General features: G+C 38.7%; 1 protein-coding gene across 18 annotated transcripts in view; it reads right to left on the reverse strand.

The window, feature by feature from the left end:
* Positions 1-17348, reverse strand: part of VEPH1 (ventricular zone expressed PH domain containing 1) — a 759919-nt gene that overhangs the window by 154539 nt on the left and 588032 nt on the right. For all 18 annotated transcript variants that reach the window (XR_007155827.1, XM_047876091.1, XM_047876078.1 and 15 more), the window contains one exon: positions 3832-4052. Coding sequence is in view for 17 of the 18 variants with exons in the window: in XM_047876091.1 (XP_047732047.1) it covers positions 3832-4052 (221 nt within the window). In the remaining variant the exon portion in view is untranslated. The remainder of the gene's footprint in view (positions 1-3831; positions 4053-17348) is intronic.

The following is a 17348-nucleotide window of genomic DNA, read 5'->3' on the forward strand; positions in this document are numbered from 1 at the left end:
TTCCTCCTCTGTACATATCTCCTAAATTCTTCTTTTCATGGGGAATGTGTTTATCGCTAATTGGATTGGGCCTATTTATTTATTTTAAGTTTTATTTATTTTTGAGAGAGAGAGAGAAAGAGAGAACGAACAAGTGGGGTAGGGGCAGAGAGAGAGGGAGAGAGAATTCCAAGCAGCTTCCACACTGACACAGAGCAGAGCCTGACATGGGGCTTGAACTCATGAACTGTGAGATCATGACCTGAGCCTAAATCAAAAGTTGGATGCTTAACTCACTGAGCCACCTAGGCATCCGAGATTGGGCCTATTTATTAAGGGTCAATTTTCTTGTTAGAGTGCCCAATGTAACACTATTGTGTAACGTGTTTTTCCTTTATGTAAATATTTTTCAATATATACTCTTACGGATGCCAACTGGCCTCGTGCAGTTTTGCATTTGTAGAAGCAATAGAGAACACATAGAACACTGGCCAGAATGTGTGCCTAAGCTTTCACATCTGATACACATGTCACTCATCACTGGAAGAAGAAATAAGCAGACTGACTGTGCACAGAATACAAAATGGCTCCTCCAAACACCTGCTGTAGAGGCTCTCAACCAAATTTCTAAAACCACATCATGAAAATTGGCCAACAGTGACTTTGTGCTTGCATACAAATGACAAATCACCCCTTTGTGATGCAGGCCTTGGATTTCTTGGATACCGCTGTGTTTAGGCTGTTGCTAGGCAGGTCGTTAGTCTGTTAAAATGCTATTGTTTTGAATGGAATATGTATATAGTGGTAGTTCTCAACTGGAAGCGATTTTTGCCTCTCAGGGGACATTTAGCAATGTCTGGATACATTTTTGGTGCCACAACTTAGGGAGAGGACTGCTACCAACATCTAGTGGACAGAGTCCAGGGGTGCTGACAACTATCCTATAATGCACAGGACAGCCCCATAACCAAGGATTAATTAGCTCAAATTTCAATAGTACCCAAATTAGAAACCCTGGTTTACAAGCATTTATATATTGAGCCAGGCAACAACAGATCAAAACTATGGTGTTGAGAGAAAAGGGCACTTGCAATTAGTCTTCTTTGGATGAATAGCTATTGTTGACTTTGATGGCCCTATTGGCCACATAATATCTCCGTGGGCTCTAGGGGGCTAAAAGAGCCTGCCATTTGGGCTCCCCTCCTGCTCCTCTTTTCATGGTTATTAACATCATCTTCCATATGTATGCAGTCACTCAAACTATGTATCTCTGGGTTTTATCTACTCTCCCCCTCTTCTCCTCATCCTACCTTCCTACTGGTAATCGATTCCTCATAATTCTGTGCTCTCCTCACTATAATGATTTGCCCTGACTTCGTAGGTCCTCCATTAATGATTTAGTCCAGGCTCTTTAGTTGAAAGAGCCTGTTGTTCGGGCTCCAACAATAGCATCCTGGTCACTCTCCTGCTGCTCCAGCCAAACCCATTCAGTGCTCCACATCTTGAGCCACTTCCTCATTTACCAAGTCCTTCAGTGAAGAAACATTTAAAAGGGCCTACCATCTGCTAATTACTCTGTTAGGAGCTGTGATCACTCCCTGGATAAAAATCATTCCAAGCCTCCATACTGCTTAAGGGATGAGCGCCTCACTTCCCGACACAGTGTGTAAAGCCTCTGATAATCTGCCTCTGACCTAACATTTCAGCTTACTCTCCCACCCTACCCTGATGTACTTGCTTCAACCACAATGAACCAATTACTTTTCCTTACTTTGGGTCACACACTCTTAAGCCCGTGTATCTTTGCACATGCTCTTTTCTGTATTTGGAGTAACCTTTCTACCCTTGTCTGAGAAACTCTCATTCATCCTGTGCGACTTAATCTAGTATCTAGAGAAATGCCTGGCCCATGAAGCTACTCAATAAATATGGCATGAACTTAAATTTGACCTTCTCTGTAAAACATTCTGTAATTTCCTGGCTGTTAGACAATATATCTCTCATGCTCCACAGTCTGTTGTATGCACTTCTACCAGAACCTCTTTGCATACCTGTCTACAGACCTCCTGAGGGCAGGGATGGTGTCTTATATCTCTTGGAACCTCCGGACTTTATGCCAGGCTGGACATAAAGTGGACCCTCATGATTAAATGCTCACTATTTTGTCAAGATGCCTTCTTTTGTTTTGGGAATCCTTATTTCATACTAGAAATGGTATGCATTATTTGATACCCCCAAAAAGTCACAAAAGTTGACACTAGTCTCACATTAGCTCTGTCCCTTCTCTAGAACTGAATACCTTCCAGTGTATAGGATCTGAAGTGTGAAGCTAAGGTTTGAGTCCATCCTCTATCACCTACTCACTGTGTAACCTTGGGAAGACATTTAACTCACCTGTAACCCTCTGTTTCTTCTTCTGTAAAATAGGAATAATATCTGCCTTGTGGGGGTGGTCATGAGTATCAAATGAGAGTACATATTTGAAAATTTTTTTAACTTCTATCTAAGACATCTGTGTTCAAAGTATAGCAAGATAATAAAATAAAACCTCTTCCTCAGTCTCGCATGATCTTTATTTTTTTCCCCACAAACCTCTTGAAAGGGCCAGTTTGATGCATTGTATTCACTCTCTCCTTTCAACCCCAGCCATACCACTGGCAGCTCACTCTTCAGAATCTTCAATAATTTCCTTATGGCCAATACCCAGAGACACTCTTCTGTCCTTCCCTCACTGGACTTGACTTCAGTCTGCCTCTTCTGAGACATTCTCTTCACTGGAATCAGAGTAAGCTTCCTCAAACATGGATTTTGATAATATCCTGCCATGTACAAACCTCCACAATGATTCTTCATTAGCCTACTGAGTAATATTCAAACTCCTTAGGAAGGGGTCAGACCCAACATCATCTGGTCCCTGCTTACCACTTCACTCACATTACCTTCTAACACATACCCGAGCAATACAAAATGGCTTATGTTTCTAGAAAGTGTGTGCTCTTTCACATGCTGCCCAGAAGATTGCCTGGTGCAATCTGGTCATCTTTTAGGGCTTGGCTCAAAATATCATCTCTTCTGGGAAGCCTTCCCTGATCTCAGTTTCCTATTCCTCTTCATTCCATACAGAAGTAGATATCCCTATCTCTATGGTCCCCAGACTCCTTGGCTGCATCTTGATTAAGCATAACCTTCCCACTATTCTCTTAGCCACTTAAATATTTATCTCCCCTATTAGAAAGTGAGGTTTTTAGGGGTGCCTCAGTGGCTCAGTTGGTTAAGCGTCCGACTTCGGCTCAGGTCATGATCTCATGGCTCATGAGTTCAAACACCTCATTGGGCTCTGTGCTGACAGCTCAGAGCCTGGAGCCTGCTTTGGATTCTGTGTCTCCCTCTCTCTCTGCCCCTCCTCTGCCCTCTCTCTCTCAAAAATAAATAAACATTAAAAAGCTTTTTTAAAAAAAGAAAGTGAGCTTTCTCTGGGTACAAGGAATATATTTTATCTCTCTATATATGTCTAGCTTCTAACAGAGATCCTGGTACAGAGTAAGCAATTGCTAAACACTTGTTGACTACATAAGTGAGTGTTATAAATATCATTATTTGTACTACATTCTTATTCCTTTGTCATATTTTGTTCAATTTCTAGAAAATCCTTTGTTACATTCTGGTTTTCACAAATTAAAAAAAATTCTGGCAAGTGCCATAATTTATTCAGAAGTTACTCTGCATTGAGATCGTTAGTGGGTTTGGTTTTCTTTGGGAAGTTGAATGCCTATAAAAGAAACTGTTACTGCCTGTGCTATGCTTCCATGGGTTTATGACATATCCCTCAGGTACAAAGGACCTCCTGCTCACCTGCTGCTTCTGGCCTTGGTAGTTTCCAGTTGTTGGGTAAGAAGCTTGGCAATGGCAGTGAAGCTGTTGCTCATGCGGAAGATATCTCTGCTCTGAGGGCCCAGGATGGAGGAGAAAGCATCAGTGATGCTCTTAATCTCCAGCAGGAGAATATGATGAAACGAATGTTCCATGTTGGCCAGCTGACTCACCAGGAATGGCAGGCAGCTCCTGGCTCTCTCCTGCCAAGAACAATGAAGACCAGTGTATGCTGTTGGGAATGCAAACTGGTGTAGCCACAATGGAAAACAGTATGGAGGTTCCTCAAGAAATGAAAAATATAACTATCATATGGCCAGCAATCCCACTTCTGGGTATTTATCCAAAGGAAACAAAATCATTATCCCAAAGAGATTTCTGTACTCCCATGTTTAGAGTAGCATTGTTCATAATCAAGACATGGAAACCACCTATGTGTCCATAAAAGGATGAATGGATAAAGAAAATGCAGTATACATACACAATGGAATACTATTCATCCATAATCATGTCATAAAAAAGAAGGAAGTTCTGCCATTTGCAACAACATGGATGAACATGAAGGGCATAATGCTGAGTGAAATAAGCCAGACAGAGAAAGACAAATCCCATGTGGTATCACCTATATGTGGGAACTAAAAAAAAAAAAAAAAAAAAAAAAAAAAAAGAAAAAAGTTGAACTCATAGAAACAGGGACTGGAGTGGGTGGGAGAAATAGTGAGAGGTTGTTCAAAGGGTACAGACTTACTTTCAGCTATAAGTTGAATAAGGTCCGAGGATCTAACATATAACATGGTGACTGTAATTGATAATACTATATTGTATAATTGAAATTTGCCGAAAATAGAACTTAAATGTTCTCACCCCTTTCTCCAAAAAAGGTAAATATGTGTGGTGATGGATGCGTCAGTTAACTCAATGTGGGGGAAACATCTTCATGATGAATATGTATATCAAATAATCACATTGTACCATTTAAATATCTTACAATTGTACTAGTCAAGTATACATCAAGTGAAGCTAAAGGGGAACAGAAGAACAGTGAAAAACAAAAACCTATATTTTAAAGGAAAATTATAGTCCCATGACCAGCAGATGACAATTCTATGGGGAGTTGAGAGAGCTAGCTAGAGCTAAATAATGTCTCATTCACAATGCCTCTGAACTGGCTTGAGATTTTAATTTTTTCCTTATTTTCAGGACAAACTTTTTTAAAATAAAACTTTTTCCCCCATTATTCTTTTCTTAAAAATACATGAATAATCGCATTTGCCTATCTCATCAGGTCAAAACCTCTCAACTACCAATAAAAATCTAGCCCTATCCATCTACTCTTCCCAACTTTGTGTCCTCCAGTCTCCATGTCTGTGACTCAGTAACTGCCTGCAAGGAAGAGGCTGGTCAATGGCACCCCTGATCCTTCCTTCTATCAGACAATGCCAGGTATCACACCGGTGTGTAAGGTTTCCATCCTCTCCACAGGTTAGTCTCACTCATTTGTTCATTTTAAGCATCTTTCAACATGTTATGGATTCTAGGTTACTGGTCTAGTGAGCAGATTATATTATCTACGTTTAATCAAGTTAATGCTCTCAAGTAACTGAACTAGGTTCCTTCAGGGAAATGGAAGATGAAGGATCATATGAATTCAGGCATGGGTGAGTAACAAGTAAATATCTTCGCTGATAGGTCTCCTATATCTTCACATGAGCCATGAGACACCATGATTTAATCCAACATAGCTGGAAGTTAGCCAAAAAAATTCAAAATTATCAAGGGAGTTGTTTGAACTGTACATTTATACCCAATATAAATAATGATACACAATAAATAAAGATAATTTAAAACATGATTTATTTCATCTTTAATTCCTCTTTAAAAGTCCAGTTTTAAAATGTATTTAAAAACTATTCATTATGTTAATGTAGCAGAATATACATGTAATTATAAATAAATATATGCTGGAAGTTGATGTTCAATATCCTTTAGACTGATAGGTGTACAGGTCTAAAATACTTTTCTAGCTAGGCATTCCCTTTTACCCTTTGTTCTTGCACTTGAAACCTTAATTTCTTTCCAGATGTAACTTCTGTCCTATCTCCTCCATGCAGCCATTCCTAGTGACCTCTTCTGTCTGAATTTTCACTGCATTATAGACTTTTTAAAAATCTTGTTAGTACCTGATTACATTTGATCAATTGTGTATTCATGCTTTTATTCAATCACCAGATAGGTATTGCATGCCTAAAATATGCTTGTGCTAGATTCTAGATGACAAAGGTGAATAAGAGGTAGACTCTGCCTTTGAGAGACTTGCAATCCCTCCTTCCAATTATAATTCACTAATGGTTACATACCCGAGTCAGGTCTCCTAAAGGGGCTATTTCTCAACATCAATCATCAGCCTGGCCCAGAACTGAGCCTATAGAGTCTACACCCAGAGTATAAGTCTTGATTCACTAATTTAAGCAAACCTTGTATGCCAAAATATGACTTTACAAATAAAATATGTAGTTGCAAAGGAATTTTGTGCTTTACAAGAAATATTTATTATAGAACAGATTTAAGTAGTGAAGTTCCCTAGTCCTTACTACTTAACTTGATTTTCAAAGACTGCATGTACAACTGCAGTGGAACACATCTCTTGGGGATGTGGAGTACATCTGCCAATCAATCCCTTAATAATCATTTGTTAACAACCACTAAATCATAGTACTCTGTCTGGGTGTGGGGGTAGAAGCTCATATTTCATGACCTGGACAGCTAACTGAAGAGACATTTATTCATTAAAGGATAAGAATATTAGATGACTAAAAAATAGAGACCATTGGAACAAGTTCCTAACAGCCTATTTTATACTTTGGCTCATACAATTGCCAGGTTGCAGAATGACACTTAAGTGCTCTTGAGTCAAATAGGTTTTTTGCAAAACATAGATGCTGTCATTCATGCAAGATCTCCATATGTGAATTCACAGTATGCAATACATCACAGGGACATTTTCCATTTCCTGTTTAGAGGCAAAAGCTGAGGGGTGCCTGGGTAGCTCAGTTGGTTAAACATCTGACTTTTGATTTCAGCTAAGGTCATGATTTCATGGTTCATGGGATCAAGCCCTGTGTTGGGCTCCACACTGAGAGCACAGAGCCTGCTTCAGATTCTCTCTCTGCCTCGTCTCTCTAACCCCACACGCTCACATGGGGGCGTGCGTGCACTCTCTTTCTCTCAAAATCAGAATGAATGAATGAATGAATAAATAAATAAATAAAGGCAAAAGTTTAATGTGGGGGTACTTACCACGTGCCAGGCTCTCTTTCAGAAGCTAGGAACACATTATTCAAGGAAAAGGATAAAAACCTCTGCCATCAATGAGTCAAGCAGACAATAAAAAAATACGTGTGTAAAATATGTAATGTATTGGATGAAGAAATATGCCTTACAGAAAAATGAAGCAAGACGGGGAGGTGCAGGGAGGGAAGTCAATGTTAAATAGTGTAGGGTCATCAGATCTCACAGAAAAGGTGACATTTGGATTCAACTAGGTTTTAGAATCTAACCCAACATTCTCAATAGCCATAGTAAACAATGACAATAAAACTTGTCCTGCATGAAACAGGAAGGTAGGAAGATAGGAGAACACAGGAGATGGGTCACTTTACTACCGAGAACATAATTTCACATTTCAGGTAGCTTCCTCATTTTCAGAATCAGATTCTTCTTCAGCATTTTTTTTAAATCATGCTGCAAATTTCATTTGCTTATCCAAGTGTCCCTATAGTTTTATTAAGGATTTTTCTCACTATGAAAATTAGCAAGCACTTGCTTTAAAGCATGTGTCTTCCCAAAGGTGAAAGTGACTATGTGGGTATTTGCTGAAATCAACACAATTCTGGATGATCTTCTGGCAGCCAAATTGAGCTGAAGGGAAAATTAATCACAATGCAGGAACAAGAAAAATTATAACTGCTCTGGAATTAACATATGAAACCAAGCCAACCTCACATCGTTTGTTTTGAAACCTTGGAGGATGTTCATGTACCTTACAGGGGTAACAGATGTGATTTTGGACTAGAAAGTGTGGTGTTAGGGTAAGAAGGGGGTGAGGAGATTCTGATTTCTTTCTGGGCTCCATGACATCTTGTCTCTAGGGAGCCAGTGACTTCATTTTTTCTGCTTTGTCTTTCTGCTGGCGGTAAGGTCAGCAGCACCTGTATGCCTTAACTGAAGGCCTGACCTCGTCCTTTCTGACAAATTATTTATTATAATAATACTAACAGCTGACCCACAAAGTATACTTCATCTAAGTGCAAAGCCTATTCTACACACTTTTTATGTGTTTATTCATGTAATCCTCCCATTAATATTCTGAAGTCAGTACTGTGATTATTGCCATTTTATAAGGAGGAAACTGAAGCACAAATACAAGACTAACTTGCTCAAGGTCACATATGCTTTCTCTGTCTCTAAAGCTGTGTCCTCACTGGCAATACCCTCTACCCCTCCCATCAAAAAACTCAAACCCACCCACACACATATTTTTCCAATTTTTGTTTCTGTATCTTGTTCATCATCAGTTGCATGGTCCTTTTCACTTCATTATTTTTTTTTATTTTCTTTAAAATTTTTTTTAAACATTTATTCATTTTTGAGAAACAGAGAGAGACAGAGCCTGAGCAGGGGAGGCACAGAGAGAGGAAGACGAAGCAGTCTCCAGGCTCCGAGCTGTCAGCACCGAGCCTGATGTGGGGCTTGAACTGTGAGATACGACCTGAGCAGCTCAACCGAATGAGCCATCAAGGTGCCCCTCATTTCATTATTTTTGACTTAGCAACATAAACATTATAAGTACTCTGTGAATACAAAATAGAGCAGCAGGTCTCAAACTTTGTGGTCTTGGAACTTCTTTACTCTCAAAAATCATAGAAGACCCTAAAGACTTTTTGTTTATCTGAGTTATGTCTATTCATATTTGTCATTTATTGCCATATATATTGAGTTAAAACTGAGGAATTAAAAAAAATGTCTGGTGACACTTTTGGTTGTCACAGCCAGGAAATGAGAAGAAAGGCTGGTAGAATGTCGTGGGTGGAGGCCAGAGATGCTGCCAAACATCCTGCAATGCACGGGACAGCCCCCTACAACCAAGAATCATCTGGCTCAGCATGTCAATAGTGCCAAACCTAAGAAACCCAGAGTTAAGTGAAACCGGCTTTTTGTTTGTTCTGTTTCCCTGCAAGTGTATGGTGGTGAGGAACATAAAGTGCACTGTCTCAATTGGTGCTAAAGCATTAGCAGTTTACCCACCATTGCTTTTGTCCTTTCAGCACAAATGTCCACACAGTGAGAAACGTCAGTGATGTATATGAGTGTTACTGTGAAAATAACTTTGACCTCACAGATCTCCGGAAAGGGGGTTTCGGGGACCCATGAACCCACTGAGAATTGATGTACTAGAATCAAAGATCAGCAAACTTTTTCTGTAAAGTATCTGATAGTAAATATTTTTGGATTTAGGGGTCATGCGATCTCTGTCATGGGAAAACAGCTACAGACAAGAAGTGAATGAATGGGGTATGGTTGGATTTGGCCCACAGGCAGTAATTTCTTGACCCCTGAACTAGATCATGTGCTGACAACATTGCCTTGGCCATACCATTCATTTGTATCAGTGTTATTCATTTTGTTTTTAAAGTTGCTACTACTCCTACCTCATAAAGCCCCTCTGCTATTGTTCTTTGTCAGGATAACAGAATGCAACTCAGAAAGTGGCCAAAAATGAAAGTGTGTGTGCCTGTAATGATGATGATATTTTCCCTATATTAATAAGCATGTGCCTGCCAGGTATTCGGCATATGCTTCCTCACTTAATCCTCACAACAAATCTTGCAAAATGGGTATCAGGATAAGGATACTGATGATAAGAGGGCTAATCACTTGACCCAGCTTACACAGGTAGGAGAGTCATAATGGCAGAGCCAAGAGAGAATCAAGATCTGCCTGATTCCAGAGTTAGAACCTTTCTGCTTTGCCTGGACTAGAAAAGATGGTTTAGTACAGCCCTGCATGCTGTAACCTTTCCTCTCTTCCACCCACTACGGGCATTACCAATTGATTATAGTGTTTTCTTTGCTGAACCTGGAAGCTTCCTGAGACCTATTCTCAACACTGTCTTCCTTCACAGTGCTTCTCAGAGAAGCCCAGGTTGCACGTTAGAATCATCCTTTTAAAACAATTCTAATGCACATTCTTCTTTAATTTCATTGTAATGGGGGGAGTCCAGGCACAGGACTTTTTTAAACCTCCCAAATAATTCTAAAGTGCAGCCAGGGTTGAGATTCACTAGTCTGTATAGAGTCACAAATTTCTGGAAAGTTGAGCATTTGCTGGTTTAGGAAATATGTATTAAATCCTAAAATCCACACTTTCTCTCCTTTATCCTTTATCAATGTACAAAAGACTAATGGAAAAGAATATATTCAGCTGCCTGAATGAAAATATTTTATTTCTTGGGCATCTACTTTTTTATTGGGTCAAATCATTCTACTTCTTCACATCTCAACTCTGAAGTCTCCACACACCCAAAGGGATACAAGGGCCATAGAAATGTAAATCAGATGAACTTATTGTTAATGCTTTCTCAATGAAGCTTTGCCAGGGAGGCCTCAGGTTTTTCTCAGGAACCCTCAGAAGCATGAGTGGGGCCAGTGGTGCTTAATAGCTTGGCGTATATTTATTTTAGGAGTCTCTTTCCTAATGATGGTGGGGTTTCTAGCTGCAGAGCAAGAGTTGAAGGGTTTGTATGGACCTTACCCCCACCCCAATTCTTTGGCTTCAAGAAATTCTAGAGTAGGAGGCTAATTCTTTCCAGTTGGTCCTGGAATTTTCCCAGTTGTAGCACTTGAAAGTCCCTCATCTGGGGAAACCCCTCAATCAAGGGTAAATGGGCGAATTGAGACAGTTGGTCACCTTATTCTGCAGCCTGTGAGAAGGTGGGAAATTATTTCATCTCAGAGGATTCTACTCTTATTCACATTGTTGGTGATATAATGATATATCATTGTACATACCTGTGTGTGTGTGTGTATGTGTGTGTACACACAGTCAATTATCATTATTCATGGTAGTTATGTTCTATAAAGTCACTGGGAACACTGAATTAGCAAACACAGAAGCACTGTCTCTAGGGAAAATATAGGGTTAGCCTCTTGCAAGCTCTGGTCGTACATCTTCAACAACTGATGAGGACATAGCCTTGTTTTATGCATCTTAAAGACATCTTAATATATATTGTTAATTCATTTAAATTGAACTCACAGCCAACAGCACTGTAACTCATGCCTGGACAAAGCTTACTGTAACACATACATTTTCTCCATAAACCACATCGAAGCTATCTTGTACATAGGAACACCAGACAGCACTTTAGCACTATACTTGTGAGACACTTTAAACAGCAAATTGCCAACAAAAAAAAACACACAAAAATGAGTAAAATGTAGCACTAAATAGATTATGAAAAGAAAAGGCACCTGTTTATAGTATGAGAGCTGAAACAAGAAAACAAAACAGTACCTTGTTCAACCTCAACTGGGAACCTGTGAGTCAAGTGACTCAAATTTTTTGCTGCTCTGTGCATGTCTGTGAATGATCTCAGTAGCATCTAAAGTATTGATCTGGGGTTACAAACACATGTTATTGGTGGGTGAATTCACACATACAAAATCAATGAAGTTTATGGAAGAAAGGAATTAAGGAAGGGAGGGAGGGAGGGAGGAAGGAAGGAAGAAAGGAAGGAAGGAAAGAAGGAAGAAGGAAAGAAGACAGGAAGCAAGGAAGGATGGAATATGAGTTGGTAGGTCAGTAGAAGGATCTATTGATCTATTTCAAATCTTTCTGGATCTCCTACAAAAGGAAATATCTGCTTTTACCTTGATTGGTCAGAGTTGAAAGACACTCTAAATTGTTAAGACATGACTTTTCATAAGCCATTGACATCATGTCCAGAGAAATGCAAGTTCACCTCTACTGAGGTCAGATGGAGTTTGGTCTCAAGCACATCTACCAGTTTGTCTTTCCTTCTATGTTCCATCATGGGACTTTAAAGTAATTGAAATTTTCTCTCAGTAACAAGTTACTACACATTCAAATCCATTTGAACTCTTGTTTTTCATCAAATATTAATTCTCCCCATTACAGATTATTTTGTATATGTGACCCAGCTTGGGTGTGCAGACTGAAGACTTGGGACAGCCATTTGCTTTTTTCTTACAACTCAGTTATGTATAGAAGAAGATGAAAATATGGGTAACATTGACATATTCTGAAATCCTTTTTTTCTTTCTTTCTTGGTTCTCCACATAAAAGGAAAAAAACATGTTAGAAAATGCCATTTAAAAAGGGGGATGCCTTTGGTCTGGGATACTGCATTATGGAGCCCTCTCTGCATGAGAATTGTAACTCATATTTGAGGAAAATTTTTAATCAATGGGAATCACTTTGGAGCAGGTAAAGTTCCACTTACTGATGGTATATGATTCTTTGTCCTATTATGCCAGAAGATTTTTGATATCTTCTATTCTGTTTTCTGTTCAGAATTTGAAGTAGTAACCCTTAAAATAAAATTCCAAATATTCTAGGGGCACCTGGATGGCTCAGTCAGTTAAGCCTCCAACTTCGGCTCAGGTCATGATCTCACAGTTTATGAGTTCAACCCCCACGTTGGGCTATGTGCTGACAGCTCAGAGCCTGGAGCCTGCTTAGGATTCTGTGTCTCCCTCTCTCTCTACCCCTCCCTTGCTCATGCTCTCTCTCTCTCTCTCTCTCTTTCTCTCAAAAATAAATAAACATTAAACATTTTTTTAATTCCAAATATTCTATTGACTGATGAGTTTGTAATCACCCTTTTTAGAAAATCCAAAATGACTGAGTCCAAGTCATAAGAGACTTGTTAGCACTGCTTTTCTGTTAGATTCAGCTGGTCTGAGCAATGTATTAAGTTTCTTCACTCCAGCTGCTGCTCAGACCCATCCTGGAGAATAGTTCCCTCTGAGATATCTACTAGCAACAACCTAAATTGTTCCACTGCCTAAAATCTCCTCTTGAAAAAAGGACTGGTTAAGTATTTGGCTTTCCAGAAGCTTTATTTCCTTCATGTAAAATAGAAATGACAATAAGAGACTAGCAAGGCAAATAAGAAGATTATTGGCTGTTCAAATTGTCAATAAATATGAAAGATTTCCTTTGGATAAATATTCACAGAGAAAATCTCACCCTCAGAGAACAGAAAGGTGACAGTACCATGTAAAGCCCTCACAGCTATTCCTCATTTGTCCAAGCAGGAGTGGATGGTACTGTGGTGGTCACAAAAGGGGGCTCAGAAGCTCCTTCCTGAGTCATGGCACTGTGATGGCCAGTCATGGAGCTTGGGCAGGTTACTTAACTCTCCATGGCTTAGTTTATAAAACAGGTTAATAAGAGCACCTGCCCCATCGAATGGCTGTGAAGATTCAGTTAAAAACAAAGCATTCAGAATAATGTCTGGCACATGGAATACTAAATTAATGTTAGCTATTATTACTTGAGTGTCAACAATTATAAATGCAGGGGTACCTGGGTGGCTCAGTTGGTTAAATATCCAACTTTTCATTTTCGCTCAGGTCACGATCTCACAGTTCCTGGGATAGAGCCTCACATCAGGCTCTGCACTGACAGCGTGGAGCCTGCTTGTGATTCTCTCTCTCCCACCCTCTACCCCTCCCCACCTCAAAATAAATAAATAAACTTAAAAATTTATAAATGCAAATGCAGGCATATTTGAATTATCACAAAAACAAAAACAAGCTGTCTCAGGAGCTATATACCCTTAATTTTCCCCAGTTAACTTATTTTGTGAATCAAGAAGGTTTGGAAGTTCTAGAAAGGTCCAAAACCCCAATATCAGCTCAGTATATGGGCCAGTGTATTAGTAACATACCAAAAAAGTTTACCTAGAAGTGAAATATGTTCTACATTTTACTGAGAAAGTCTGTTTCCTTATTTATTTATTTATTTATTTATTTATTTATTTATTTACTTACTTATTTATTTAAAGAGAGAGCGAGTGAGTAGGGGAGAGGGGCAGAGGAAGAAAGAGCAAATCTTAAGCAGGCTCCACGCTCTGTGGGGAGCCCAATGTGGGGCTCAATCCCATGCCCTGGAATCATGACCTGAGCTGAAATCAAGAGTCAGCCACTCAACTGACTGAGCCACCCAGGTACCCATTTCCCTTTTGAAAAATGTTACATGATTAAGTAAAACTACTACACAACTTAAGATTTTCTTAGTGACTTGAGCCAAGTTTTAGCTCATTATCTATAGTTATATAGATCTTTTTCTCTTTGCAATTATTCCCCAGTCTTTTTCAATACTTTCCTGTGTCTGAAGTAAAAATATTTTACTATTTTAACATTTCCAAATCCACAAAATATTACTGCTCTTGAAGTAGCCAAGGCAGTGATGGTCAAGCTATCCAGTAATCTATAAATGCCAACCAAAATAACTGTACAACTAATACATTTTATTCTTTAAAAGTTATATTACCCAGACAAAGATATGCTCTTCTAGCCTTAAAAATTAGCATAAAAATATAAGCAAAATGCTTTCAGAGTAAGTAGGCATCAAGTGTTGTTAGTTTATAAGGATCAAAAGCTAAGATTCAATAAATTTTTTAACAGAACATTGAGAGGGCAAGCTGCTTGAAATCTTCTTTTGTAGAATCAAGTAGAGAACAAATAAACTAAAACATTGTTAATGACTCTGTTAAGCAGATAATCCTCCAATTTTGAGCTGATTTTTAATTTTTTTAATTTAATTTTTATTTTTTTTAACATTTATTTATTTTTGAGACAGAGAGAGACAGAGCATGAATGGGGGAGGGTCAGAGAGAGAGGGGGAGACACAGAATCTGAAACAGGCTCCAAACTCTGAGCTGTCAGCACAGAGGCTGACGCAGGGCTCGAACTCACGGACCGCGAAATCATGACCTGAGCCAAAGTCGGCCGCTTAACCGACTGAGCCACCCAGGCGCCCCTGAGCTGATTTTTTAAATAGCATTCCAAAACTCACATTCCTCAATTCTTCCCTTTGTCCTCTGAACATGCCTCAATTTTTCTGTATATCAGCTTGGAGAAATTGAACATATTTTTGTTCCCATTAATAAATAAAAACTTTATTGCAATGTAAATGTATTCACATATTCTAAATGATTATTTAATCCAATGTAAATGAAATAGTTCCCATCTTTCCCCTCTTATTTTGGTTCAGTTTGCGTTATTTCTGAACATACAGTTTCTGTGGGCACATGGGAGAGCAATAAATCATGCCTAGTAAAACAATACCATGTAGGCAAAACAATTTTAAAAAATAAGTCCCAGTAATAAAAGTCAAGAAACAGCTGATGAAAACAGATGTATCCTTTGTTTTGAATGAACCTCAAATTCTGTAACATGGCAAAAATTAAGGACCATTGGACTCAGTTCAACTGCATGCATTTGGCACAGAGTGCTAAAGTAAACCCCACCCTTGTTAAACAAAAAAAAAAGGTATAATTTTTGTATTTATAAACCAATTATAGCTTTTATTTAAACATGGGACTTAGTATGTCTTCCTCAAAAAGACATTTAAAATAGAAATCAGAGAATGTGAAAGACAGCTTACCTTTATGTCTTGCTTTTGAGATAATAATGCAGCCAAATAAATTAATGGTTTTAGTATGATTGATTTTTTTAAAGGGCAGAAAACTGGACATGATCTGCTATCAAATAAATTTTTCCAATTTGCAGTTATTTTTCTTAAAACAGAATTCAGTGTGCCCACGTTTATATTTGAAAACTCAAATCGCTCTACATTTGTCCTGAGGGTTTATTTCTCAGCATCTTTTCTTTGCACTGACCCCCAAATACAGATGTTAAAGCTTGCAGAAGTCCTTCTAATTTGAGCTTCTAACGTAGTATTATTTTGAGGGTTGATAAAAGATTTAGAGGGTCTATAGTTTGGATTTGCTTTCTAAAAACATGGGGGCTTGGGAACTTAGCCTCTTAAAGGTAAATCTTTTGTGTGGGCTCAAGGGACCCAGAATGAATTATACTAAGCCAGGATTTCTTCTTCCACCACACCATGGTCCCCTCATGCAAATGGCCTTTCATTGATTAGCCTGAACAATGGTTCCACTATTTCTTTCGCTTCAATTAAGCAAACATTTTTGAAAGACCACTGGGGCCTTTTGCATTGAAACATTTCTAGAGACCTCAAGAAGTGGCCCATCTTTAATTACACAATATCTGTTTAGCAAATGGAGGGTAATCACAAAATGATAGAAAAAGTAACCACAGACCTTCTGGCCCAATCATGGAAACATTTTGAAGAAAGATGCTTATTATGGGCCCAGAAAGAAAAAAGAAAAGGCAAGGCAAGGCAAGGCAAGGCAAGGAAAAGAGAAATAGTGGTTGAGCACTTTGCCAGGAAAAAAAAATGCTTTTTGCTCATTAGAAAAGGAAAAGTATGGTAAGATTTAACTCAGTTGAACTACATATCAGCTACAATTGAACTTTCTGTAATTTACTCATTACATTACATAATTTACTCATTATATAATTACATACAAGATGCCTATCTTTCTTTGCACCTACTTATTTTCATAAAAAATAGCCAGGAAGTTTTATTCATAGTAGCTGAGATTTAACTCCTGAGATACAGGTTAGACAGAAAATATCTGGGTAGTATTTCATTACTTAGAGCAGAGAATAAAATGGAAAAATTCATTTTGCCACAGGGGAAACTTTGCCTGAGATTAGCTAGGAGAGTTTGAGGTAGTTTTTCTGGTACCCTGCTCCCCATTCTCGCAATGCTTCCCTTTTCAGTTATTGGATTTTGCCTTGGGTTAATGATGTTTGGTCTCATAGCAACTACATTTCCATTGTGAACTGCCTTAACTGCTTGCTGAGATAAACATATTTAACTTAATTTATTGAAACTTAACTGGCATAAACAAGCAAGTAAATAAAAATATGCAAACACATTGCAACGAATGGGATGGGGTTTTGAAGTTATATCTGACCATGGTGTGCTCAAAAATTTGAAACACACTAGCCTGAAGACAACTATTAACTCTCAAATTGTTTTCCACTTATTTGTGAGTTGACTTTTAGTAACAGTGACAAAAGAGTAAAACAGCCTTTTAGGGTTTTTAGATGGGGTTGTGTTGAGATCCTGAATGGGCTCATAGTTTGTCTTGACCCATTCGGGCGGCTATAACAAAACACTACATACTGGGTGGCTTATAAACCACAAACATTTATTTCTCACAGTTCTGTAGGCTAGGAGATCCAAGATCATAGTGCTGGTAGAGGTGGTGTTTGGTTCCATGGAGGAAGGGGACAAGGGAGCTCTCTTGGGCCTCTTTTGTAGGGGAACTAATTCCATTCATGAGGTCTGAATCCTCATGGCCTAATCACCTCCCAAAG

This window comes from Prionailurus viverrinus, chromosome C2 (assembly GCF_022837055.1).
Source record: "Prionailurus viverrinus isolate Anna chromosome C2, UM_Priviv_1.0, whole genome shotgun sequence".
NCBI classification, from domain to species: domain Eukaryota; kingdom Metazoa; phylum Chordata; class Mammalia; order Carnivora; family Felidae; genus Prionailurus; species Prionailurus viverrinus.